The sequence below is a fragment of the Drosophila elegans genome, unplaced genomic scaffold, assembly GCF_018152505.1.
Source record: "Drosophila elegans isolate 14027-0461.03 unplaced genomic scaffold, ASM1815250v1 contig_397, whole genome shotgun sequence".
NCBI lineage: Eukaryota > Metazoa > Arthropoda > Insecta > Diptera > Drosophilidae > Drosophila > Drosophila elegans.
Window position 1 is genome coordinate 434,586 of NW_024545782.1, and position 27,915 is coordinate 462,500.

Here is a 27,915-nt window from a genome sequence, read left to right on the forward strand (position 1 = left end):
AGGACAAGTTTTTTATGAAAAGAAACATGGGAAACGAAACAAACTTAAGTCCAGATATAAAAAACAAGTTGTAAAGGAAAATTGGCCTAACAAAATAATAATCAACAATAGAAATAGGATTATTCATAAAAATAATATTAAATTCTAATATAAACAACAATATTTTATTTTTTTTTTCAGAAAAATGTTTTTTTCAGTACTAATACTCAACCTAATACTTTTAACAAGTTCTGAAATAATTGACTATACAAGTCACGAATACTTATTATTTAAGGACAATAAAGACGTATTGACGTATGATTCATGCGCAGATTTATTTCAAATAACTAATTTAAGTTTTTATGAAAAAATAATTAACACGGAAACCAGATCTTTGACCAAAACATCAAAAACAGACATAAAATGGGAAATATCAATGGAATTGGAACTCATCAAATTAACTTTATCAGAAATAATGCCAAAAATACAAAAAAGAGGAATTAATGAAATAGGAACTTTATGGAAATGTATAGCAAGTACTCCTGATCATGATAATTTATAACGGTTCAGAACAAAATAGACAGCCTAATTGAAAACAACAACACGCAATTCACAATAAATTAAAAATTATTTAATGAAGTAAAATATCTTACTGAAAGTTTAAAAAATGTAGTTTTCAACGAGGAAGCAATTTTACGAAAACATCGTTTGCGGTTACTCACATTTGACTTACAAAATTTATTAGATACCATTATCTTAGCAAAAGCAAAATTTTTAAACGAGAATGAAATTAAAGAAATTTACAATCATGAAAAACAATCTGTAAGATTATCCGACCTAATGGACATATCAACTTTTAAAATTTTATTAATTAATGGTTTACTTGTAGTTTACATAAAATATCCCAAGATTAACAGTAAGGTCACAACCTTTACAAAACAAGAGCTATTGCAAAATCCGATATTAATAAATAATGAAGTTGCCAATTGCAAAAACAAATATAACCTAATGACTAATTTTAAGAAATAAATGTTTAACAACTATTATAAATTAAGTTTTGAAACTAATTGTTTTATAAAATTATTAAACGGCGAAAAAGCCAATTGCTCTAAAATAAGAGAAATTAATAATAAAATAGATATCTTTCCGGAATGGGGCCATTTTAATAATAACACTCAATTAAAAGGTTCATATTTAATTTTGTTCAATGACTCAATTATCATTAATAACAGCACCTACATTAACAGTGAAAACAAAATATTAAACTATATAGCTCAGCATAAATTCATAAATTATGACATTTCCGAAAATATTGCTTCAAATAATTCGGAGCTAACTCTTGGCAATATTAACATCATCAATCCATTTGTAAAAATTAATAATACCAAAATATTAGTTTCCTTTATATTATTAATTTTTATCATTATATTTTTAGTATTATTACTTTACATAATATACAGAAATTTTGTAACCAAAAACAACGGCCAGAACTAGAAATCAGAACAAACCAAGAAAAAGTTTTAAAAAAAGAAATTACAAACCAAGAAGAAATTTTAATAGAAGAAAATACAAACCACGAAAAAACTTTTAAAGAAAAAAATACAAACCAAGACCAATGTTTTTTTTCAAAACTAAGAGAACGCTTAAAAGAAATTCATAATGAATCGGGCGATCCATTTTAGAAGAGGGAGAGTTAACCAACCCGTGAAAACGGGCCGCTTATGGAATTAATAAACAATTTTTTCAAAATTCAATTTAAACAATCCTTGTCTATGCCTTTGCATTTGCCTTTGTCTTTGCCCATGCCTTTGGCTTTGGGGTCCGCTCTTGGTTTCCCTACCAAGATAAACAAACAAATCTTAAAGTAAACATAAGTTTCCACTCGAAGCCCAATCAATTGCGTTCTAAGTTCAAACTATTGCGATCCAAGCCCAAACAAATTGCATCGGTCAGCATATTTGAATTTCACAATAGGATGCCATGATTTCATCCTAAGTTTATATTCTAAACAAAAGGAAAACGGGGAAATGCTGTACTTAAATGGGAACACTTAGATGACCAGGAAGATCTTCTCCACAAAATTTTACATTAAGCTCCCATCAGTAAAAAACTAAAGATCCAAAAATACTAAATATAATACAATTTATAAATATGTGTTTAAAAAAACGAGGAAGGAAGGGATGCCCTAAGACGGGTCCAATTTTCTCAATAAGGAAATATATCTTTGTCAATCCGGTAAGATGGCGAACATCTGCAAAACTTTAAGTTATTAAAGCAATTCCGAAAAATTAGTTATTGGCGACCTGGCAAAAAAACAAAAGGTTAGCATTGCATCTTAAATTTGGGTTATTGCGTTTAATGTCCAACAGTTGTTGTCTTCTCAACTCGATATTTGCCAAAAATTGCAAAAACATTGTTAAAATCAAACCAACAATCTTTGAATTATTTCGGGCAACACAGCTGATTTTCTCCCGAGTGGTTTAACACTTTTGTTGGTCAGTTTCCATTACTGCCTTTAAAATAAGTAGAAATTGTTATGTACAGCTACAAATGATTTTTTGACTGATTTAAGACATTAAATTTTAGCACCAATAATACACGAACATTAGGAACAGCAGCGGGCCAAATTTTGATCAAATTAAATCAAATCTTGACGTTTGTTAAGAGCAGTAGCGGCACTGGAACAGGCCTGATAATGTCAGTATTTTTACAGGTCGAACAAGTGATGACTTTGTAAAGGGGCCCATTCTGCAATTCTGAAATCGTTCGCGTACCAAACTAAAGGCGGCCTTTTAGAGCTCATCAGCAGTTCAGTTGATGCTAGAGATAGTTTTCGCCCAGCAGATAAACTGCCCTCTAAGCTGGACTCGCGCCTTAATAGCAGCAAGCTATTAGCGCATGAAAGCCGTTGGTGGTAGGCCACCTGGGGAACACTCCGCAGCCATCATCGGAGGGTGTGCAGACAGGGACTTCCCAAGTTTTTGATTTGTTATGTGAGCCCACAAAACCCAAGTAGCTTAACTCTACCGTCACGAGGAGATTTTATGTCTGGAATGTCCGACTCAGTCTGCACTTTCGAGTCCCCAAATATAACAAATATTTGTTTCTCGGCTTCCCCGTTCAGACATCTTCTGATGCGCTGCCATATTTACAATACAAAATGAGGACGGAAGCTAACTTCGGCAAGCCGAAGATTTATTACCCTTGCAGACTTTGCCGAAATTACTAAAATTGCAAAAGTAGCGAGAAGAATAACAAAAGTGGAAGCTATAAGATATAGACGTCCGATCGCCACGCGCTTTTACCCTGATCAAGGTATGCATAAAAAATACGATTTAGAAAGATTCATGTTAATATCTTATATACTGCGCAAAATACCCTGAAAATCATTCAATTTTAACCGATTTCTACCTACTGTTCCTATGGAAGCTATAGGATATAGATGTCGGTTCGGCACGCGCTGTTACCCTGATCAAGGTATGCATAAAAAATACGATTTGGAAAGATGCATGTCACTAGCTTTAACACTGCGCGAAATATCTTCAATTCTTGCAAATTATAGCCAATTGTGCCTATGAGGGCTATAGGATATAGACGACCGATCGGTTTTTAAACTTGATCTGCGTACACATGTTTTAAGACGACTGTGCAAGTTTCAGATCGCTAGCTTTTAAACTGATCTCGCAAACGGTATTGAAACAGGCAGACAGGCGGATAGACTGGCATGGCTGTATCGACTATTGATCCTGATCAAGAACATACATACTTTATGGAAACATCTCATTTACTTCGTCACAAACTCCTGACCAAAACTATAATACCCTCTGCAAAAATATGAAAAGATTACGTATATGTTACCAATTAAATTTTCAAATTGCAGCTGTAGTATATAGTTGTCTGATTTGCAAAAACTTTTGCAAACATTAATTTGATATGATTAGTTTCATGTCAATAGCTTTTATACTGCTATAAGAGATAGACGTCCGATCGGAAAGCGCTTTAACCCTGATCAAGGCATGCATAAAAAAAATGATTTGGAAATATTCAAGTCAATAGCTTATATACAGCGCGAAATATCCTAAAAATCATAACATTTTAACCGATTTCTTCTTGACTCTAATAATTTTGCTCTCGTCCTACTATTGAGCACGTAAATTCTAAAATCGAAACTGTTGAGAACGATTTTTTTTTCTATTAGTGGAGTTTTAGTTTTGTATGTGTCAATCAGATTGATGTTTTGGAATGTTACTTAAATGTTAAATCTAATACCGATGTTGGACAGGTTTATTTCTCGGCCAGATAAATTGCCGCCCTTTGGAGTTCCGTAAGTACAAATGATTACATGATATATCCACGATCGATTAAAACACGTGTTAAACTGCGGCGAACGGGCATATGAAACGGAATTAACGCGTCATCAGAAGCTGGTGCCACGAACACGGCTAGCAGTTCCTCGAATTTTAAGGATGCATTCGCAATATTCCTTAGCGACGTTGGTGCTTTCCGATTTAAAAGTGAATTTAAAGCCTCTCATTGTACTATAAGTCTTAACTATGTAAAATATTGTTTGAATTAAGCATCCTTGTTTTGAATTCATCAATTATCCCAAACCAAAAATGCTGCGTATGTCTTATACGGCTGCATGCCACGCATGTGTGACGTTTGAAAGGGCCCACAGAAGTCGACCACTGTGACCAAAAAAGGTCTTTCAGCTCGCAGGCGGTCTGCTGGTAGACTCCCCATCAATTGCGTCATTAGACGAGTTTTGAAATGAAAGCATCGAGTTTCTGACGGCCTTTTTAATCAATTGTCTGGCGTTAATTACCCTTATCCGTTCTCATAGAAGAGAAACGATTTGTGGGCCAGCATAAAGATTACTGTGATGAAGGTATTCTACATACAGCTGTGTAAATCGATGGTTTTGAGGTAAAAGAGCCTAATGCTTTGAGTTTAATGGAACATCGGCGTTTTCTAAACGGCCACCTGCTCTCATCACACATATTAACTAGTTGTTTCCCAGTGCATCTATGTTGCGTGTTTAGTTCTCTTGCTGTATCAGAGAGACAGCTCTCCAGATATGCGAAGGCTCTTGGTAGTTCTGATCATTGGGTCAGGTTTTTTGCCGTTCACGCAGCGAATCAGATACGATTCTGAGGAGATTCTGAGTTTGCGCTGTCTGTTTTGCTACACAAGAGGATTGCCTTGGTTCGTAGTTCGATCGGTGGTGGAAGTGGCTATGCTAATTGTGGTCACTCAGTCTCTGGTTGACTTAAAAACGGTGGTCCTGTTAGCCACATGGTGCATTGTAATTCAACTGCACGTCAGCCGCGCGACATGATGTCCGCAGGACTCTTTGCCGACGGGACGTGCCTCCAAGTCGCTTGACTAGTGTGCTCCTGGTGTTCCGATATGCGGTTGGCTACAAAGCACTGTAGTATAAAAAAATTAAAAAACAAAGTTCTAATTTTGTATCGTTTTTTAAGATTATTCCGATGGGAGCTATATGCTATTGTTCTCATGGTAGCTTTATGATATAGTCGTCCGATTTTGATGAAATTTAAACCGTAATTCTGAAATATTTAACCATTATTATATGCCGAAGAAATAAAAAAAAAAATTAAAAAAAATTAAAATTCAAACACAATCGAGCAACATTTCTCGGATTTAACTCAAATAATAAGCATTTTACAAAAAGCAAGTATGAAAATTTCTCTCGAAAAATCTAAATTCTTTAAATTTGAAACCTCCTTTCTTGGTTACATTGTTTCTTTTAATGTAAATAAAACAGATCCTGAAAAAATTTCCACAATTTCAAGGTATCCGTTACCACAAAATATATAAGAACTTCGAAGTTTTCTAGGCTTAACTGGCTATTACCGAAAATTTGTCCGTAATTATGCAAAAATTGTAAAACCTCTCTCAAAATATTTAAGATGGGAAAATGGAAATGTTTCTAAAAGAATATCTACAAAAGTTTTAATACAATTAGATGAGTCAGCTATACAAGCTTTTAACGAACTAAAAGAGAATCTAATAGCACAAGTTGAACAAGTTCAACCAGATTATAGTAAAAAATTCACTTTGACAACAGACGCATCAGACGTAGCTATCCAATTACTTTCATTTCTAAGACACTTAATAAAAACGAACAACTTTATGGCACAAACAAATAGGATTGCCTTGGTTCGTAGTTCGATCGGTGGTGGAAGTGGCTATGCTAATTGTGGGCTTTATGATATAGTCGTCCGATTTTGATGAAATTTAAACCGTAATTCTGAAATATTTAACCATTATTATATGCCGAAGAAATAAAAAAAAAATTAAAAACATCAAAGTTATAATTTTTTTTATTTATTTTTTCGATTGTTCCAATGGGAGCTATATGCTATAGTCGTCCGATCCGGATCGTTCTGACTTATATACTATCTGAAACCAAAATACGATCTTTAGGAAAGTTTCACGCAGATATTTTTAAGCCTGAGAGACAAGTTTGCATAAAACGGACGGACAGACGGACGGATATGGCTAGATCGACTCTCCTAGTGATGCTGATCAAGAATATATATACTTTATAGCGTCTGAAATGCCTCCTTCACTACGTTGCCAATTTCTGACTAAAATAATTATACCGTCTGCAAAAGTACAAAACTGTTAAATAATTAAATTATTTAAAACAAAAAATGTTAATATACCGTTTTGTACTTTACTACAAAACTATTAAATAATTAAATTTGGTTATATTTTTATGCCAACAAAAATTAATATAAATATTTAGTTTTGTTTAGCTGTGGTCGAGAAATCGACATAATAAACAACTAATATTTTATTCATCAAGCAAATTGTTAATTATCGTGTTCGAAGCCGTAAAATCTAAAATTGATCGTGTTCAAGACCGAAACATCGAAAAAGATCTTCTAAAGAAAATTTTACATTAAGCCCCAATCAGTAAAATACCAAAGATCCAAAAATCCTAAAAATAATACATTTTATAAATAAATCCTAAAAATAAAAAAATGACACCGGTTTAATTAATGGCAAAAATGATCAATCCATACCAAAGATAAATCATCAATAACATCGCGTGCATCCACTATACACGAAAATAAAATTAAATTAAAATAAGCTGCTACCACAAGAAGTATCTGAAGCTAAGCCAAAAGACTACACGAATTTAAAAGCGATATCAACAATAAACTTAATTTGAGTTCATGCGTCGATATGATGATTCATTTTGCTTAAGGCTGAAACTTCTATATCAGTATTTTTACTTTTCACTGTATTGAAAAGAAACGTTTTTAAAATCGTTTAAATTTGTTTATTTTTTCTTGACTTTGTTTTTTGAGAAAACATTTTTCTTATCAGGAAAAAAATATAAAACCGAGAAAAAATTATTCTCAAAGCTAACCAAATTTAGAAAGATAAAAGAACTTCTTTCTCAAATTTTTCAGAAAGTTACCTAAGTATACCTTTAAAATTTTCTTCTGCTGCGCGAGGTTATGTTTAGTCTTTGATTTATTAAGTTGCAAGATACAGACCGCAGATGACAAGAGGCTATTCACGCAGCAATTTTTTTTTTTGTTTTTGTTTTGTACTGTATTTTATTTATTGAATCTTCTCTCTTAGAGACTAACGACAAGTAAACAAATCTTAATCTCTAATATTTTTTTAATTTATAAAATTACAATTTATTTTATTTTAAACGCGTCCTACTATTATTGGTGGATGGGGAGGTCTCTTCGGCGGAGTCGTGTGTGGCTAGAGTTCCAGATTAAAGACCGCGTATTTGGAGTTGCCTGAAGCTTGGCCGTGTACTTGGCTTTCACCTTCTCGATTTCGTCTTTCACAGATCCCACATTTAAATCATTTTGGGATATTTTCATTCCGTATGTACAACGGTGCCCCAGATTCACCCTTAGAATTTTTGATTGAGCTCTTTGGATTTTTTTAAAGTTACTAACGCAAGCGTTTCCCCATAGTTCGCAGGCATACTTCCAAATTAACCTAAGAACTGCATTGTACAGAAGTACTTTATTCTTCATATTAGCCAATGTAGACTCCCAGCTTTAAATTTAAGTAGATTTCTTTTAGCTTCGATGTGCTTACGACAAAAAGGCGTCTATCCAAGTGGATTCCCAAGGTATGTTACTTCAGTAGTTTGTGGAGTATTAATATCATTCAAAGACAAAGAAGGGCATGTTTGTCTGCTTAAAGATAGGTGACGTGTTTGCAATTTTCTCGTTTACTGCTAGACATTTTTCGAAAAGCACAAGATAAGCTGATATGTAGATGTACATAAGCTGCTCTTGCAGGGCACTGTTTTCGTAAAATTGGTTGTCGGAAGATCTGCAGTGTAAATGATGTTCAATGTCGGTCCTAGCACGCTGCCTTGGGGAACTCCAGCTAGTCGCATGACTAGTGCGCTTCTGGAGTTCCGATATGCGGTTGGCTACGAAGCAGTTCAATTTCGATGCATGCATTGAAAGCAACTCTATCACAATTTTGGAGAAGCTCAAAAAAGGTTACTTGTCGATATATTTTTGAAGTTTATACTCAACTTTGCGCCAAGTCCTACTTAGTAGTATTGCAAAGTTCGGGCTTGTTAGGGATTGCACCTTAATTGGAGCTACTATTGGTTTCGCGATGAAAAAATGTACTTCGAGTTTGTCAAAGAGCTTAGCCAGAACGTAAATACAACATCATATGCTCTTTCGGACGCATCTGCGAAACCGTGTATTTCACTATGTGTTTACGAATCTAGGAATTTAAATTTTTGGTAAGTCCTTTAACTCTAATATATTCATCCGCCTTTATTTCAGTTGACCGTCGATCAGTTCATCCCACTCCTTTTAATGAAACATCTGGGATATGAATCTTGCTTCGCACGATCATTGTACTGATGAATCGAATCCCAGCAAGTCGAACATTCGAGCAACAGCTGAAAGAATTGTTCGTTTGGTGAATGGCTCGTTATGATTGCAAGGATATCTGAATGTAAATACATCGGTATTTGGCTTCCAATCCATCCCAAAAGTGGCCTTTGGGCGCAATGAGCACCTCGTCAAAAGTTTTAGTAATCTGGGCTGCTTCTGTTAACAAATCATCCACATACTCTATAGATCTTCTCGCACGGTAGCATGTAGCGTGTAAGTCAGCGATGATTCTGGATTCTGACCTCCAGAGAATCCGTTGGTGGCATCGGTCTTTTCGTCGATAAGGAACTGACGATACATATTCGCGATGTCGCCTGTGAGTGCGTACCTATGAAGATGGAATGATAAGAAAATTAATATAAGATCTTGCTGAGTTGTTGAGACAATCATTGTCGAGACTGATGTACTCGATGACTAATTCCATATATGCCTCTTTTAACTTATGGACGAATCACCTTGCAGCGTTTCGTAGAGAGTCCTTAAAACGAATCCGAGCTTTGCTTCTTCCATCGGGTTGCAAAGTAGTATTTTTACAGAAATGCGCAACGCAAAGACTTTCAAATTCACCGCCTTTAAACTGCATGAATTTCTAACCATGGTTTGAGATACGAATCCGATAGAGAAAAGAAACATCTCTGAGAAGGACACAGGTTCCTGGGTTAATTAAATATAGCATTTTGTCGCCGAGGCTTCGCTTTTCTTCTCGTATTTCATCAAAAAATACTTCTGTGTTGATGAGAATGTGGATTTTATGCAACTCGTTGAAGAACGCATCGGCTAAATGCAACCCATCAGAATTTTTTTTTATTTTTTTTTGGCGAGCACAAATTATTTTAATGATAAAAAAGGTAACCTTCGAAAATGAGTAACTTGACCCATTTTGACGTATACGTGAACAATTTTAAATTCATTTAAATTTATTTAATACTTTATCCCAGCACTGGTCATTAGAAAAAATTAAATTAAATTAATTAATCATTGACTTAAGACTAACACCTATAAACTATCTTAATTTAAAGAATGTTCAATTTTTTTTTCTCTCTTATTTTTATGATATACATATGAATTTAAATGTTTATTTTTCTAAAATAATTTATTATTTGTTAATTTCTTATACTTTATTTTTGAATAGAGTTGTTTCCTAATAGTTTTGAGGTCGTGTGATCGTGTCGACTGAAGCACAATCGATTAGCACTGACGTCGAACTGCCTCTCAAAACAGAGAGATATATAGTTATTAGTTCGCTGAGATATTGAAGTAATGAGCTTGCTGCTGAGATACATTGGTTCGTGTTTGGTCACAATTTTTATACCCTTGCAGAGGGTATTATAATTTCAGTCAGAAGTTTGCAACGCAGTGAAGGAGACATTTCCGACCCTATAAAGTATATATATTCTTGATCAGCATCACTAGTAGAGTCGATCTAGCCATGTCCGTCTGTCCGTCCGTTAATATGCAAACTAGTCTCTCAGTTTTAAAGCTATCTGCATAAAACAAAAGCTGTCTTTCTATTGCAGGTAGTATATAAGTCGGAACGAGCCGGATCGGACGACTATAGCATATAGCTCCCATAGGAACAATCGGAAAAATAAATGAAAAAAATTATAACTTTGCTGTTTTTTTAATTTTTTGTTTAGTTCATCCACATTTAGTAATGGTTAAATATTTCAGATTTACGGTTTAAATTTCATAGAAATCGGACGACTATAGCATATAGCTCCCATAGGAACAATCGAAAAAATAAATGAAAACAAATTATAACTTTGCTGTTTTTTAATTTTTTGTTTAGTTCTTTAATTTTTGGTAATGGTTAAATATTTCAGAATTACGATTTAAATTTCATCATAGGAACAATCGGGAAAATAAATGAAAAAAAATTATAACTGCTGTTTTTTTAATTTTTTGTTTAGTTCTTCGACATTTAGTAATGGTTAAATATTTCAGAATTACGATTTAAATTTCTTCAAAATCGGACGACTATAGCATATAGCTCCAATAGGAGCAATCGGAAAAATAAATGAAAAAAAAAATTATTACTTTTCTGTTTTTTAAATTTTTTGTTTAGTTCTTCGACATATAGCAATGGTTAAATATTTCAGAATTATGGTTTAAATTTTATCAAAATCGGTCGACTTTATCATATAGCTCCAATAGAAATAAAAAGAATATATAAAATAACTATCAAATAATTGAGCTGCAAATCATCATAGCTTCAATGTTTTTAAACATATACGCAAGTAAATCATAATTTTAATGTTTTCAAAAATGTTTAATTCTTGCAATAGCTGAAGGGTATATGAACTTCGGATTGCCGAAGTTTGCTTTCTTTCTTGTTTAGAAGTAATTTATAGTTTTATATTTAATCCATGAGTTTAAATTAAAGTAAACAATTTTATTAGTAAGGTGTGTTACATGGTCAAATCTATTTAAATTAAACACACAACGAACAATTGAGTTAAATGCTAATCTTATTTTGCTCATATCTCGCCAGTCGCAATGTCCAAATATTTCAGCACCGTAGAGCAGTGTAGGAACGAGGACGGCTTTGACGATTAGCAGCTTTATATCTATACGGGCAGAAATAATTTTGTATCGGAAAGTTTACGTAGCGCAATACATGTGCTTGCTCCAAGACAATGTGTTACTAAATGTAATTCCCTAATTTATTGTGAGTTCTACGTATTTAATAGGTGTATTGTTAATATATAATTTCTGTTGAGTGAAGTAACATCGGGTCTTTTGCCGATGACAATACATTTGGATTCTTTTGGCTTTACCCCCAAGCCTTTTTCTTTGCCAAGACTGACACACACACTTATTGCTTTAACTGGACTAGTAACATAGATTTTAATTGATTTTCGGTTTATTTAACTGGAGCAGCTGTAGTTGCTGCTTCCAGCTCTCAGGAGTCTCTTCTGTTTTACAAATTTACTTAGCAGCTAAAGAGCTCTGAGTCTTGTAGCTGCGCTGCCAACAGAGACAGCGGAGAGACGGTTATATATTCTTAAATATATAGCTATGCTCGCTTAGGCTGGATCGCAGAGGTATATGCACATACATGAAGTCCGCTCGTGATACAGTTATGATGACACTTGCACTTTCTGTGTGCGGGTCAAGGCATAGCGATCGATTCGTATTTCGGCCACTTGGGTTTATGACCGGGACTTTGAATTATGTAAACACTGCAACAAAGTGTTACAGTGTGTTCCCTTTTAGTACTCGATATATGTGCATACTACAGGACAAATATGACTTAATCAAACTGACTGCAGTGCTTGAAAAATTGAAAAGAAATCTTATTGGCTGATTCCATTGCCCCATTAGTGGACTTTTTAGATGTTCCTGAATCCATTGGCGCATTAGCATTTAGCTAATGCTACTCCGACATGTGAGTGGTACGAACAGCATATCTGGGTTTTTTTACTTTTGAATTTTGGCAAATCCAAAAGAAATTAATTAAATATAATGAATATGAGTGAGTTTACTCAACTCTTTAATGCTCAGCAGGACATCCATAATGCGACCGAGGCATTTGATAACTTGGGGGACAAGGAAGAGAAGCTGATTGCGTTATTTGACGTTTGCAGTGGAGACCACCACAGTTTCTAAAAGGGGCAAGGATCCCCGTATATGTGGGAGTTATTTTATGCCAGAGATCCAGCAGTAATGCATTGTGGTACTGCTAGCAGAATATGCAGCAGGCGCTTCAGTTTTCAGTCATTCTTATACAAAATAGATTTTATATTCAAAAGACATCAAAAATTGCGCCAGCCTTGCATATAGAAAACAGCTGTTGTAGTGGTGGCACGAACAAAATATCGTTAAACGGTATTCCGGTGTTCCGGTATTTTTTCTATAAACGTTCGGGGCGAATGGTTTTTTATCGCATTTAATTACCGCATTTATTTTATTTATTTTTTATTTTTTTTTTTTATTTTGTATTATTTTTTATTTAATGCGCCAATGGAATCAGGCTATTAGTTTAGAACTAAGAAGGTTGGGGGTCACAGAATCGAAGGACTTGCTATGATCAAGAAGAGTCAGGAGGGTGACGCAATTTTGCTCGATTTACTGGCGAATATCCTCTACAAATTCAATTGTGGCCGTGATACAACTTCTTCTTTTACGAAACCCTGGCTGTTTATTGTGCAGTAAAGAGTTGCTTTCTGGGAATCATTGAAACTGTACAGACCTCTTTGGAAAGAAAAGGTAGGATGGATCACAGTGTGTCCTGGAATTCAGGTACATGTTACAAGTCACCTCAGGTACATCGATGGCTTAAAACTTGTGGTTAAGTTCTTAAAAATTGACGGTCTGATCAGTTTTTGTGTAGCTTTGCCTATTTCTAAGCTATTCGGTTCTTTCCATTTATGGAGGGACAGTTTTTAAATTTGTTTTTGGTTACCATTTCTGTAGCCATCTTAAAGTGCTTAACAAGTGCCGTTGGAAGTATCCCTTTCTTGGCAGTGCTGGCTAGGAGCGATGTTGTATGCGAATCACTAGAACCGTATGTAGTTGGCTGATCGAAAGGTAGTGAAGTATCTGTAGGGGCTTCGAATTTATGTAATAAGGTGTGATGATTCGGAGTGTGTACTGATGAAAGTTTTTAATAAAGAGCGCTTTCCAGGATGGAGCGCCTTTGGCTGGACGAGTTGACCTGTTACTTGGCTTTCGAGGAGAAACTCTGCCTTTCATTGTACTTGCTCTTGGTATCGGAGTCAACTCTCAGAAGAATGATGTGAACTATGATGCCATTCGTGATTTCTTCAGCTGATCCTAAGGAGCAGAGTAATCTGAAATGATTGCACAACTTCTGAAGCTTCAGACTGTTGACTGTGACCTGGAGTTGAACATGGTAAACGATTTCTCTGAATAAGACACATGATTTTCACATTAGCAGCAAAAGAAAACACTTTTCCAACCGACCACGCTTGTCGTCAGAGCTGTGCAGAGACTCAAGGATTCGAGTCTAGAATTCAGCGTATCAGAACCCTAATGTAGCAAAACCAGCGTAAAAACTCTACTGCTAGTTAGGTATGGTTGTGTGTGTATATGAATAACTAACTATAAGAACTGCGTAGAATATATAGCGTTTTATGCATTGTTATTTGCTAAAGAAAACACCATGTGCGTATACTTGCGGTTTTCCCAATGACTGTAAAAGTGTATGCAGAGAGGCATTTGGTGGCATGCGTGTCTTGTGATTTGATGTTTTATCCCTTGCAAAAACCGTAGTCCAATATTAATCGTGTTGTTGATAAAAGATACGTTGATCAGAAACCGTCGCTGTATGTAGGGTTTTTCAGAATTGTCAAATGATCTGTGATAACTGAACAAATTATTAGACACTCGAATCCAAAATTGCTGCAATTGTACAAAAACTCATCTGATGGCAAGTGTCCGTCCTGTCACGCACGCAAAAAAGTGTGCCGCTTTTCGGCCGTATAAATTGCCGCCCTTTGGAGCTCAGCAATCCAAATAATTTGTAGCCGTTGCCTTATATCCTCGATCGAATAAAAACACGTGTTAAACTGCGCTTGGTTTTCTGGGCTTATTTGCGTCCGTCGGATTCACTCAATCGTCAGGCAGTAAATTTCTCCAAGCTTGTGGGCATGCGAATGTCCGACAAGAATGACAGATCGTGAGCCTTCATGTTGTCTATGTATCGATTCATAAATTCATATTTCATATAGTAAACAATTTACAAATTGATAGAAATAATAATCAGGGATAAGAGATGCGTTCTCCGCCAACCACCGAAGTTCTTAGCTTTGCCTTCGTTGCTTTTGCTTTTGATATATTGTGCGTTGTTACCCACTCATTTTAATTCCACCTGTGATACTTTATTTGACGTATTTTTTGTTAATGATAGGGTTTTTATGACTAGGTCCAGCATTTTCTAAGCATGACTTAATTTAGTAACCTATGATCGACAATTGACTACAATGATGGTTTCTTTATGTATCGTGTAATCATATTAACAGGTCTTTACTTGAAATGGAATACCAAATTGCGTCTGGCTATAAAAAAACAACTATTAGGCTGAGTAATCAGATATCAAAAGAAATATTATATTATATTATATATTATTGATCTTAGGTTAAGCAGTAATTAAATGAGTGTAAACCTTTTTTTATACGGTCTGTGCTTTGACTTAACGGAGATAACAATAATCACAACCGGATATATCGGGCACTAACCTTGTTACTTCTGTGAGAATCGTTTCCATTGCGCTTCGGTCTTTTTATAATGCTGATTTGTTATTTGAGCCATTGGAGTCACTAGTGAAAGAAATCATGAGCTGTATGAGTCAAACATGAGTTATAGGAGTCGTGTGCCCCTTTACGTTTAGATCAGATCAAGTAGATAATGTTAATTGTAGATGAGCTGAGCTATACGAATCAAAAATTGTTTCGATACTTACACGAACCTATTTTTTAAAATGTGAGTCAAAGGGCTTTATTATGTATATTGGAAGGGTATATTTCTGACCAGCGCAATAAATATAAGTCTGGGGCTCGTACTGACTGGCATTTGTAGTATTATTATATTTTGTAAGATTCTGTAACGATTCTATAAGGTCCTGATAATTATATATATTTCGTATATTGAGTACTGCTCGTGTGTTTGGCCTACACGAGCAGTATTCAAGAATTGGGTGAACCAAGGAAATAAGTTTTTCGTGGAATAGGGGTCCTCAAATTCCTCGGACCAACGTTTAACAAAGGCAAAAACCCCAATGTGGTCTGAGAAGTTTAAATTGCGGTTGAATAACGAAATTTATGCGTTCAAGATCATCCGACCCAATAGAATATGAAGTGAGGAGAAGCCTCTTCCGATAAAAGGACATAAAGTTACATTTCGAGTTGTTTAAAAACAGAAAATTCTGGATGCACCAAGAACGCAGATTGTTCAAAAGCGCTTCTGATGACTGAGGCAAATTCGAGAAGATTTGTAGTCGTTGACCTTCTTTTCATAAAGCCATGCTGAGTTGGGGACATTACTGAGCTGCTGTTCAAAAAGCTTATGGATCGCGCTTAGTTTGGCAATACCGCGGTAGTTTTTAATGTCCGATTTGCTTCCTTTTTTTGAAGTGGAATGATAAAAGATTCCTTCCAAACTTCAGGGGAAAACGAATGTAGGAGGGATATCTGAAAAAGTTTATTTAATGGTTTACACAAAGCATCGGCACATTTTGTAGAACACAGCTCGGTACAAGTTGTAAAACATCATCCTAACTAATTAGGGGCGTGAAAATACAGTTGGAGTGTTGAAGAGGGTATGGGTCGGATGAATTGTTATCGTAACTAAAAGACGAGTATGTGGACTGGAAAAATTTTGCAAATAAGTTCGCAATGTCGGAGTCACTTGAGGCGGATGACGTATGAAGGTGACGGCAAGACGGAAATTGTTCCGATTTTCGTTTCGAATTAACAAATGCGTAGAACTGCTTTGACTTGTTTTGGAATTCTGTTCTGCAACGGCTTAGATAATTATTATAACATTCGGAATTGTAGAATAAGATAATTGAACAATCAATTATATACCTCGAATAGTCAACTTGCATCCCGGTTCTCTTAAATTTCTTAAAAAGTATGGACATAGAGTTCATGAGAGTCTACAAGAGAACCACGGGGGCTTATGAGACGCATTTGCAGAGGGAAATGTGGGAACGAACGTATCGAAAGATGAATAAAGTGTACTATAAAACTGTTCTACAATGTTTAAGGGATCATCGTTTGAATCCATAAATGACCAATCGAGTTCCGATAAATGCCTATTAATTTCAGCGAATTTAGCTCTTCGAAAGAGCGAAAAGATGCTGGTTTGATTTCGGGACATGACAGAAATGGAGCTGATGCTTCTCAAACCTCAAGTGTGAGATAGTAGGCGTCTTCAGTATTGGAGAGAGTGCTAATTCGAGTTGCGTAAGCATTGGCGAACTCCGAGACAAAAATAAGGTCTAAAACTTTTCTGGAGCAGTTCAAGACTGAGTTAAGTTATCCTAATGAAAGATCCTGGTAGGAACGAGAGCAATCAGTTGATGGCATCCAAGATATGGCAGGGAGGTTATAGCCGAGTGTTGAATGAATACTCTGTATTTGAGCTAAATTCTGAAGGAAGAGGCTAAGGGTCAGAACAAGGGGGAATATACGAGAGGAATCAAGCCACGTTTCGGTAAAAGCTGTTGACGTGCAGTTTACTAAGTTTGCCCAATAAGCTGCGAAAATTCTGGTAGTGTAAGGAAAAAGAATTATTAGTTTTTTAGAACGTTGGTTGAAGGAATCTGATGCCCATGGACGCGAGGATTAAGCATGTTTACGTACTCATGAACAATAACATGTTCAGGCCATATAGAAACATCGAGAGCCTTATTGAGATGTTCCTCAGAAAGTCCAATTTTAAACGAAGATATTTTACGTCTTTGCTTAAACTTGAACTTCAAGACGGTTAGTTCGGCTCGAGAAACATTTAGGGCACACTGATCTTAGTAAAGCGTTTGATTCTGTAAATCACTCTCTTCTTAAACGGAAGTTAGACTTATTTGGAGTTTCAAATGATCTCAGGTAAGACACAATGAGGCCACTTTAAAAACTTAGTCTCTAAAATGATCCAAGTTGCTCAGGAGTCCCAAAAGAGAGCAACCTTTGCCCACTTCATTTTACCTTGTTTTTTAACGGTCTCCCTCTAGTTTTGGCCTCATGAACGCAAATGACGTTAAGTTAAGCCTTCTGTTCAGATTTAGAAACGGACCTTAATGATTTTCAAACATGGTGTTCTGTAAATCCATTGGACTTAAATAGCACTTAATGCAAAGTAATGACATTTTATCGGGTCAACCCTCAGTATGCCACGTATACGTTAGGTTGTTGTGAGTTGAATAGATCTTGGCGTCGTTTTGGACCCAAAACATAAGTTTTCTGACCATATTACTTCAATGGTAAATAAAGCCAGGAAAGTGCTTGGATTTATAAAAAGGTAGTCTAAGGAAGTTGAAAATCGCTATGACACAAAAACTTCGTTCATTTTATTAGTACGTCCAATCTTGAAGTATTGCTCTTCAGTTTGGAGTCCCCAATATAATGTACATATAGACCGGATAGAGTCTTTGCAAAATAACTTTTTACTATTTGCTCAATGGTGCCTTAATTGGGATGCAAACCTAATCTTTCCATCTTACCCCAGTAGACTTCTTCAGCCTTAAAACCGGCCAATAAAGACTGGTACTCCTGATCGGTTTGCCTTATGATAGCCATAATATCGACTTTAATATGATAGCAACTGGGGCAGGTCCAATCCAGGATTAGAAATTTATTTAGTCCAGTCAGCAATAAGGCAAGGTCGGCACATTAAGGGTGAGCAATCACACAGCAATAACACAGTAACAATATATTAGAATCGGAAAACTATTTCATATAACTACTAAACATCGTCAAACCTCAACGTTTTTAACCATAATCGCATTAAAAATAAAATATTTTTAAAAAAATATCAGACTTTGCAAAAGCTCCCGAAACGTGCTTTCTTTCTAGTTTTTTTAATTTTTGAGCTTTAAACATACACAACTTAACAAAATTGAATATGAGTTGAACACTTAATAACAAAAGTACATTTAAAAGATTCGTGCTATTGTGCAGCTGTAGAGAGCGGACGTGTTAATGTTTTAAAGTCAAAAGAAATAAAATATAAAAAACTAAGCAGGCGTATTACCAAAAAAGCAAAAAGACGCAAATAACATGAATAGTTAACTCAAACAATTAAAACAAGTGCACGCTTATAAAAAAAGATCAATGAGCGATGAACCAGATAAAGAGGATCGCAGCTCCGTGATCCGAAGAGAGGGGTTCTTGTCGTATATATCAAAAACGTCTACTAAGGGAAACTCGGGTCTTCTGACGGTGGGTAGCCAAAGAGCACGGTCTTGCTCATCCTCTCTACTTACTCTCATACCTTCTACTAAGGCATGGAGTTCTCAGTGTAAAACCCCGCCACCAACAGATTCGACCACTGGCGCACCAACAACATGCAGTGGTAAAACGTCTGCAGTTGCACCAAAAGTAATGGCAACAACTACAGCAACGGCAGCAAAATTAACAACAGAGACAGAAATGGCTCTTATCCAAATTCAATGGCAACGAAAACTCTGACAACTAAAGAAAACCAGAACAACATTCAACAAGCGGACCTAGCCATACAGACCGGCATAGATCGCTACATCCAATTTAAGCGTAAGCTTACTCCACAGATCACCGCAGTTGGTATCAAACCAATACCAATACAAAGTGTCCAAAGAGACAACGAATTACCCGGCAGATCAAACGACAAGATGTTTGAAATTTTAGCTGAAAATGATCCAGAACTGGGCCAAGAGACCCAGCCACTATTTCAATACCACAAGTGAAGGATGTGCAAGCCAACCATTTCAACACTAATCTACAAATTGAAAAGCTTGTACTGGAAAAGAGGCGACTGCGACGTGCTTGGCAAACCAACTGATCGCCATCCTCAAAACAACGTCTTAAGGAAGCCACAGGACCACACAATGTCAACCCAGCACATCAATTTGGCTTCTGTCAAGGCCATGGAACAATCGAACAAGTTAACAGAAAAACATCAGAAATTCGTACAGCCTTCGAGCATCGGGAATGTTCTGTTCGTCTATATACAGCGGATATTCCTACGAACGAGATGTTGTCATCTACGTTCGCTGACGACACTGCAAGCCTAAGTCGCTCTAGGTGCTCAAACCCAGAACCAACACAACTAGCCAATCACCTCATCGTAGTAGAGAGGTGGCTATCTGACTGGCGTATTAAAATGAATGATCAAAAATTTAAACACAATACGTTTACGCTCAACAGGCAAACAACTATCATTAAATAATACGCAGATTTCCCCAAGTCAAGACATACGACTAACCTGGAGAAGACAAGAATGTATATCTAAAACTGAAAGCCAGCAGCTTCCACTGGATCTCGATTCTCAAGCCTATCTGGACATATGACACCCAGCTATGGGGAAACGCGAGCGCTCACAATCGAAAATCCTGAGAACTAGCCAGCAGAACCCGCCTACAACGCAACGACCTTCCAACCCTGCATTAATTTTTAGGGCCCCATAACTCAGTAACAGTCATACGACTGCTATTTGGGTTATACCCATAAGATTTGATCAACTTATATTTAGTATTTGTGTTTTTACGCATATTCTTTCGAGTTTGGTTCAATAAAAATTTTCATAATATATAGAAATAATAGTTCTAACATTATACCTATCTTTTTTAATGAAAAAAAATTAGAGCGAATAAGATTTGTGCACATAGAGTGTGCGAAGTCTCTACAAGCTTTAAATTTTGTTACTTTTACTTTTTTACTTATGAACGATTAGCCACTTCATATATAACGAGGACGGAAGCTAACTTCGGCAAGCCAAAGTTTTAATAAACTTGGAAAGAGGAAAAGTTGAAGCTATAAGATACAGACGTGCGATCGGCAAGCGCTTTTACTTTGATCAAGGTATGCGTAAATAAGTAAGGCTTGAAAAAATTACACACTGCGCGAAATATCCTGAAAAAAATCAAATTTTAACCGATTTCACCCTATTGCTTTTATGGACATTAACGACCGATCGGCACGCGCTTTTACTCTCCTCAAAATATGCGTAAAAAAAAAATTTGGAAAGATGCATGTCAAATGCTTTTACCCTGCGCGAAATATCTTCAATTCTTGCAAGTTATATCCGATGGTTTCTATGGGAGCTAAGGATAAAGACGTCCGATCGGGGATCTTTTTAAACTTGATTTGCGTACACATGCTTTAGGACGACTGTACAAGTTTCAGATTGCCAGCTTTTAAACTGAGCTCGCGCAAACGGTATTGAAACTAACAGACAGACAGACAGACGGACGTGGCTATATCGACTCCCCTATTGATCCTGATCAAGAATATATATACTTTATGGGGTCTGAAATATCTCCATCAGAGACCAAAATTATAATACCCTCTTCAAGGGTATAATAAGATTTAGAAAGATTGATGTCAATAGCCTTTATATCCTGAAAAGTATTAAATTGTCAGCTACTTCACCCTGTTGTTTGTACGGGAGCTATAGGATATAGACGTCCGATCAGCACTCACTTTTTACCCTGATCAAGGTATGCGTCAAAGAATATAATTTGGATTCATGTCAATAGCTTTTACACTGCGCGAAATATTTTCAATTCTTGCAAGTTAATCCGATTGTTCCATTGGAGCTATGGGATATAGACTTCCGATCAGGACGCTTTTCAAACATAATCTGCGATTACATGTTTAGGACGTCTGTGAAATTTTCAGATCTCTAGCTTTTAAACTGAGCTCGCAAACGGTATTGAAACAGACAGACAGATGGACAGACTGACAGAAGACTCCCGTATTGATCCTGATCAATAATCTTTATACTATACTTATGGGATCGGAAAGGTCTCCTTCACTGCGTTACAAACTTCTGACCGAAATTATAATACCCTCTGCTAGGGTATAAAAGTTAGTATTATTTACTTATCGAAACTAGTTTTATACCCTTTACTCGTAGAGTAATGAGAGTAGAGTTCTCAGCCAATGAGCCACTGACTTGCCGGTGGTAGTAGATGAGAGAGAGAGAAAAAGTGAGAACGACAGAACTGTTAGCGAGGGGTGGGTGTGCTGTACGCTCTTAGCTTTTAGTGTTGGCTTTGCAGCCGAAAGACGGCGCCATTTTTTTGTGGGGAAATATTTAGTTTAAAATTTTTTAGCTGAGTAAAGGGTATCTAATAGTCGGGGAACTCGGCTATAGCGTTCTTTCTTGTATTTAGATGTATGTCCAAAAGTTTTTTGAAAGCATCATTTTCACTGAAAAGAGGACTCGCTTGGGCACTGAACCTTAAAAATGTTGATTTAAAAATAACATGCGAAAATATGCGGCTCAATATACACTTTAGAAAAAAAAACATTATTACTTTAGTAATAAGAACTTAGTAAGCAACTACATAAACATGGCCAAAGAAGTTTTAAATTATATAGTTAAGATATATTTTAATGTCTGTGTAACCCTGGATATATATCCCTCGTTTGTAAAAGTATCGATGTGTTTTGCATCCCTAAAAAAAGACGCACGAAGAAGAGAGCGAGGCATTCGAAAAAGCGTGGCCGGTGCGATCAAACGAAAAAGCTGAGTAAAAGATAATTAAATTAAAGCAGAAAAAAGAACACTATAATTCAGAAGTAGTAACGGAACCTAACCAAGTTATATGGGAATAGGAAAATATCTGTTAACATGGCTTCACGCATTAATCTCGGCGAACTCAAATTAATGGAAATCAAAAGTTTCTGTGAAAAAACTGTGTCCACAAAGGGAAACAAAGCCTCACTAATTGCGCAGTTAAGTGCTGTACTACCGTCTGAAAATGCTCCGGAGTTGTACTACGAAAAGGTGGAGTCTACGAAAGGTGGAGGCGAAATTGGTGTTGAGATGGCTGTCGCCAATGCAGCCAACAACAACAACGAAGAACAAAGCGAGGAAGAAGATGAAGACGTTTTCGGCAACGAACTTAAACTTGTCGAGACAGTTGATCGTGGTGGCGTTTAACGTAGTCCAGCTAGCAACATACTGGCCGAATCGGGTGGCAACGCTGTGGGAATGGAACAGGCGATGCAAAATTTACGTTTCGAAAATGTGGACCGTCTTTCCAAGCCAGAAATGAACTTGAACACCGTGGAAGAGCTACTTCCAGAATTCAACGGCGATGGCAACATAAACGAATGGTTGCTGGTGGTAAAAAATGTTCGTGATGTGTTTAAAATCAGTGATGACGTCATGCGTTCATTAATTTGCTCACGCTTAAAGGGCAAGGCTAATTTTTGGCTGTTATCTCGCCCATCAATGTTGTCTGGGAGTATCGACTTGATAACGACTTGAGATAACGTCCTGGAAATGCGACGCAAGTTTGCAAACCGCCAGTGGCAATTCGGTGAGAAGTTTGCCAACTACTACTTTGACAAACTTACTCTGGAAGGATACAGCGCTATGAATGTTCACGAACTAGTGCAGTACTTGAAAGATGGCATACAAAATGTACAACTTAAAAACCAAGCGAAATTACTACGTTTAGCAGTGCCAGCTGATGTATTGGAAACCTTTCAAGATGTAGAGAAACCCAGAGCTCCGGTACATCAAAATGGGATGCAAGGAAAGTCTTCATCAAACGCTGCGACCACGGAACAGAGGGTCATCAAATGCTTTAACTGCCACATTCTTGGCCATCTGGCTAAGGAACGTCGCAAGCCAGTACGGGCTGATGGAGCTTGCTATGCCTGTGGAGAAGTTGGACACTTGGCTAGAGAGTGTTTATTGTACAAGAAGAAAGAAACTGGCAACGAATATGTAAGACATTACCACCCCACTAGGGCCGTTTGAATTTCTAAGAATGCCGTTTGGCTTGACGAATGCACTACCAACATTCCAGAGATTTATTAACAAGAAATTTGCCGATATGGTACGACCGGGAAAAGTTGTGATCTATCTTGATGACATTATGATAGCGACGGAGAGTTTGTATGAGCATTTCGAAATTTTAAAAGAAGTTTAACAAACAAATTAAAACTTAGACTTGATAAATGTGAATTCTTGTAATCATCCATTGTTTAATAGTTTAAACATCCATTGATTACTTGGGATATACAGTCAATGGAGATGGGATAAAAGCGAACAAAACGGGTTTAGAAGCAATTAGGTCTTTTCCAGTGCCCTCAAAAGTCAAGCTCTTATTTCAGAAGATTTATTAAAGATTTTTCTATTATTGCAAAGCCACTTTACGATTTAACCAGAAAAGACAAGAATTTTGCTTTTAATACAGAAGAACTAAATGCGTTCACTATACTTAAGGAAAAGTTAATTGAAGCTCCAGTTTTAGCAATATATTTAGAGCTTCAAAACTATGACTACGAGCTTGAGCACAGATCGGGAAAAAGAATGCAACATATGGACGCACTGAGTCGAAGTAATAGTATTCTTGTAATTGAAACAAATACTTTCGAAGAAAGAGATGAAAATATAAATAGAGTTAAAGAAATGTTATTAAATCAAGAGGATGAGCACTATGAACTACGAAATGGTGTCGTGTATAAGAAAAGTAACGATAGGCTACACTTTGTGTTCCACAGTCAATGGAAGAATATGTTCTGTACAAATAACATGACGAAATGGGGCATGTAGGAATTGACAAAGTAACGGACCTCATAAGTAAGAGTTATTGGTTTCCAGGTATAAGAAAGAAAGTTGAGATTCACATAAAGAACCTCCTAAAGTGTATATAGCATATTCTAATAAAACAGGTAAAACTGAAGTTTTTTTTACATCCTATTCCGAAAGGTACTAGTCCGTTTGAAGTTATTCATATTGATCACTATGGTCCGATAAATAGCAAGGAAACGAATAAAAAGCACATACTAGTAATAATTGACGCATGTACAAAATTCACCGGATTATATCCAACCAAAACAACTAGTTCCAAGTAAGCAATAGAAGCTTTACAAAACTATTTCAGATCGTACAGTAGACCTAAAAACATAATATCTGATCGAGGCAGCTGTTTTACGTCAATGGAATTTAAACGTAATTAAATTAAAATTTAAATTTAGGTTGAACAAAACAATGTAAGGCATGTTAAAATAGCAACAGCTTCGCCAAAAGCTAACGGGCAAGTAGAAAGAGTCAATAGAGATTAAGGTCCAATGATAGCAAAGTTAACAGACGTAGAGAATAATCAAACATGGCACAAAGTTTTAGACAAAGTAGAGTTTACAATGAATAACACAAAAAACGGAAGTTTAAATCAATACCCAAGTGTAATATGTTTGGGGTTAGACAGAGGGGTTTTTATATTGATAGTTTAAAAGAAAATTTTATCGATGAAAGTCAAGAAATTTTGCACAAAGACCTGAACGAAATACAAGCTAATATATGCCAGAAAAAAACGCAAGGATATAACAAAAACTATGTTGATTCAAAACGACAAAACCGCAACTATTTTCTGAAGGAGATTATGTTGTTGTTTGAAATTTTAACTCGCAGCAAGTCGTGTCCAGTAAGTTAATTCTCAAATTGAAAGGGCCTTATGTTGTGTCCAAGGTGTTAGATAATGATAGGTACTTTATTGAAGACGTGGAGAACTTTCAGCAGTCACAAGTGCCATATTCGGGTATATGGGCGGTGCATAATATGAAACCCTGGCTTAATGGAAAAGACAAAGTTGATGTTAATGATAGTCTAGATATATAAAATAAGGAAATTGATCCTGCTAATGAAATTAACAATACAAATAAAATTATTGTTAATAAAAACAAAAATAATAGTAAAAACATAGAAGAAAAACACAATTGTAAAATAAATAAATATGGCCAAAGTAGCATTGTTACTAGAAGTAAGTCAACGAGTATGGGGAGATCCTCATAGTCAGGACGGCCGAATTGTAGTAATAAGAACTAAGTAAGCAACTACTCTTAATAAACATGTCCAAAGTAGTTTTAAGTTATATAGTTAAGTTATATTTTAATGTGTGTGTAACCCTGGATATATTTTGTGTGTGCTATAAATCTGAATAAAAGATAATTAAATTAAAGCAGAACAAAGAACACTATATTACTAAACCCGATTGAACTTTTAAAATTCTTCTTTACGAAAGATTTTTTTTAGACTTAACGACTCTTTAAGCAATACAATTAATAAAGTTTTTTGGAACATAAGACAATCACAGGTCACAAACACTTGTTTTGTTTATAATTACATTCCTTTCTATTGAATAACAGTAAAAAGTTAAGCTTTAATGTAATGAAAGAAAAACTTGTGCAAATATCAAAATTTTTCAGCAATCAATTGAATTGTTTTATGTTAAAGAGAAATGGTATCTATGTTAACGAAAAAAAATTGCTTTTTAATAATAATAAAAAAATTTAAAGATTTCTGTTATATATTTTCCGCTGCTTATTTCTGCTTACTTCCAATATCGCGTAACTCGAGATATTTATTAAGAATTGTTAATGGGATTATACTATCAATGCATTGGAATTTAACGTGTACCCACCTTTGGAGTCATAAGACCCATGCGAACGCCAGTCATTAAGTGTGCAACATGTTGTTTGCGGCTCTCCGGATTCCGGTCGATCCACTTGACACACAGTTTCCATACATGGTCCTCTTCGCGTGTGTTAAGTTCATCGTCGCTAATAATGCTGTAAAAGTCCTTAATATTCATTTCCATGATGTCCGTATTTCGGGCTGCTACTTCCGTAAAGTATCTCAGCATATAGTGGCGGGCCTTTAGGTGCAAGTCCTCCAAAAACCGAAACCTGACGAAAAACCATTTAAAATCGGAACAGAATATTTTGGCTTCCACTCACCGTGCAAATCCCATTATACTGACACAGTTTTCAGGGGTAAGAGTGCGGCTTAGGTAGTTTTTACATTGCTTAACCAGAGCCACCATGCCAACATAGTCCGCACAGATAAGAAGTTCGTGAACATTGTCCTCGCAAATGGTGGTCTTGCGCAGATATGCAAACTGGATTACACAGTTCATTATGCATGCACTTATGCCAGGGATATGGATGACGCGTTTCTCCTCGACACTAGCAGCTCCAGCTCCGCATCCGCAACTGGAGGTATAAAACCCTGTGAACTGCGCACTGCCGGGGAGACGTGGGAAAGTATGCCATGTATCTTCGAATTTGGGGGTCAAATTGGGAACTTACCGAAAATACGAGCTGCATGAGGACATTATTGCGCGGTGTACGTTAAAGGCATGCTCCCCCACCGAGATCTGGGCATCGCATAGAAGATTCGCTTCGCGCAGCTCGTTTAGCGTGTTAAGTGCTTCGTCGCTAACGGTGGGTGCTAAAGATTTAGCAGACGCCTTGAGCACGGTGCAGAGGTCACAGCCGAGAGCCTCGATCTCCGGGTGACCGTCATCCTCATTCAACTCCATTATGTACACTGAAAGCACATAGGGCAAAGTGAGTATTAAAACCAAACTCTAATTGACGCCGTGCAGTAGGTTTTCGTTTTAATTGTGATTCATGAGGGGAACGGGCCAGCAGTAGCACCTTGTTCGGGTCCAGATTACTGCTTCTTATCTAATGGGAAGAAAATATTGCGAAAACGTGGCTATCAGCTCCACGGGCGATTTTCTTGTTCGGTACTCACCTAGTGAAACGCGTTTTTTGATAATTGATAACACTGTAGAGGAGCAAGGACTCCGTATTCAACTGTAGGAAAAATAATAATGTTTGATATTTTATCAACAACGAGACAGATCTCTTGAAAAACAAAATGGCTACTGAGCCCCAAACTGAGAAACCTCGAGTTGAAAGTCAGATGCCGTCCACGCTAGCATCTAGTTATGGTTTTATAGAGCTTAGCTTTCCCTTTTCAGAGGGTAGTCAGATGTTTGCATCTTTATCAGCATCAGCAGGACAGTCGATCCTACCTGACCGTAGGGTTGCCCATATTCGACGGACCCATGTTTTTCTTTTAAAAAATCAAAGAAAAAAATAAAAATTTGGCGGTTGGCAATCTTAAACATTTAATTTGCTCCAAGTAGATTTGTTTACATCAATCAAATGGCCGCCTCTGGCGTTGATGGCGTATTGTGCCCTTTTTGCAGCATTTTCCATCGTTTTCGCCAACATTTCGGCCGGAATAGCGGCTATTTCTTCACGAATGTGAAGAGATTGTGCTCTTCTAGGGTCCTTGGCTTGTTAACGTAAACCTTTGACTTCAAATATCCCCACAAGAAGAAGTCAGGCGGCGTCAAATCGGACGAACGCGGTGGCCAGTCCAAATCACCACTTTTCGACATCAAACGGCCCGGAAACAATTTCTTCAGAAAATCGATTGTTATGCGACTTGTGTGCGGTGGAGCGCCGTCTTGTTGAAACCAGAACTGCCTCATACGCTTTCGACGAATTCCATGGTAAAAATCTGCTTGGACTGA

The 27,915-nt window shown here is 36.5% G+C and overlaps 1 protein-coding gene across 4 annotated transcripts in view; it reads right to left on the reverse strand.

Moving 5' to 3' along the window:
- The window catches only part of LOC108134593 (kelch-like protein 10), an 89,563-nt gene that overhangs the window by 26,354 nt on the left and 35,294 nt on the right, over positions 1 to 27,915 (reverse strand). Inside the window, exons 1-5 of one of the 4 annotated variants that reach the window (XM_041708795.1) lie at positions 27,126 to 27,246; positions 27,026 to 27,055; positions 26,675 to 26,915; positions 26,324 to 26,608; positions 26,008 to 26,272 (exon numbers count right to left, since the gene is read on the reverse strand). In XM_041708795.1, coding sequence (XP_041564729.1) covers positions 26,008 to 26,272; positions 26,324 to 26,608; positions 26,675 to 26,907 — 783 coding nt within the window. In that variant the 5' untranslated portion in view covers positions 26,908 to 26,915; positions 27,026 to 27,055; positions 27,126 to 27,246. Of the gene's footprint in view, positions 1 to 7,681; positions 8,915 to 8,978; positions 9,238 to 26,007; positions 26,273 to 26,323; positions 26,609 to 26,674; positions 27,056 to 27,125; positions 27,247 to 27,915 lie in introns of those variants that run through there. The other 3 variants (XM_041708796.1, XM_041708794.1, XM_041708793.1) reach the window with 3 other exon arrangements.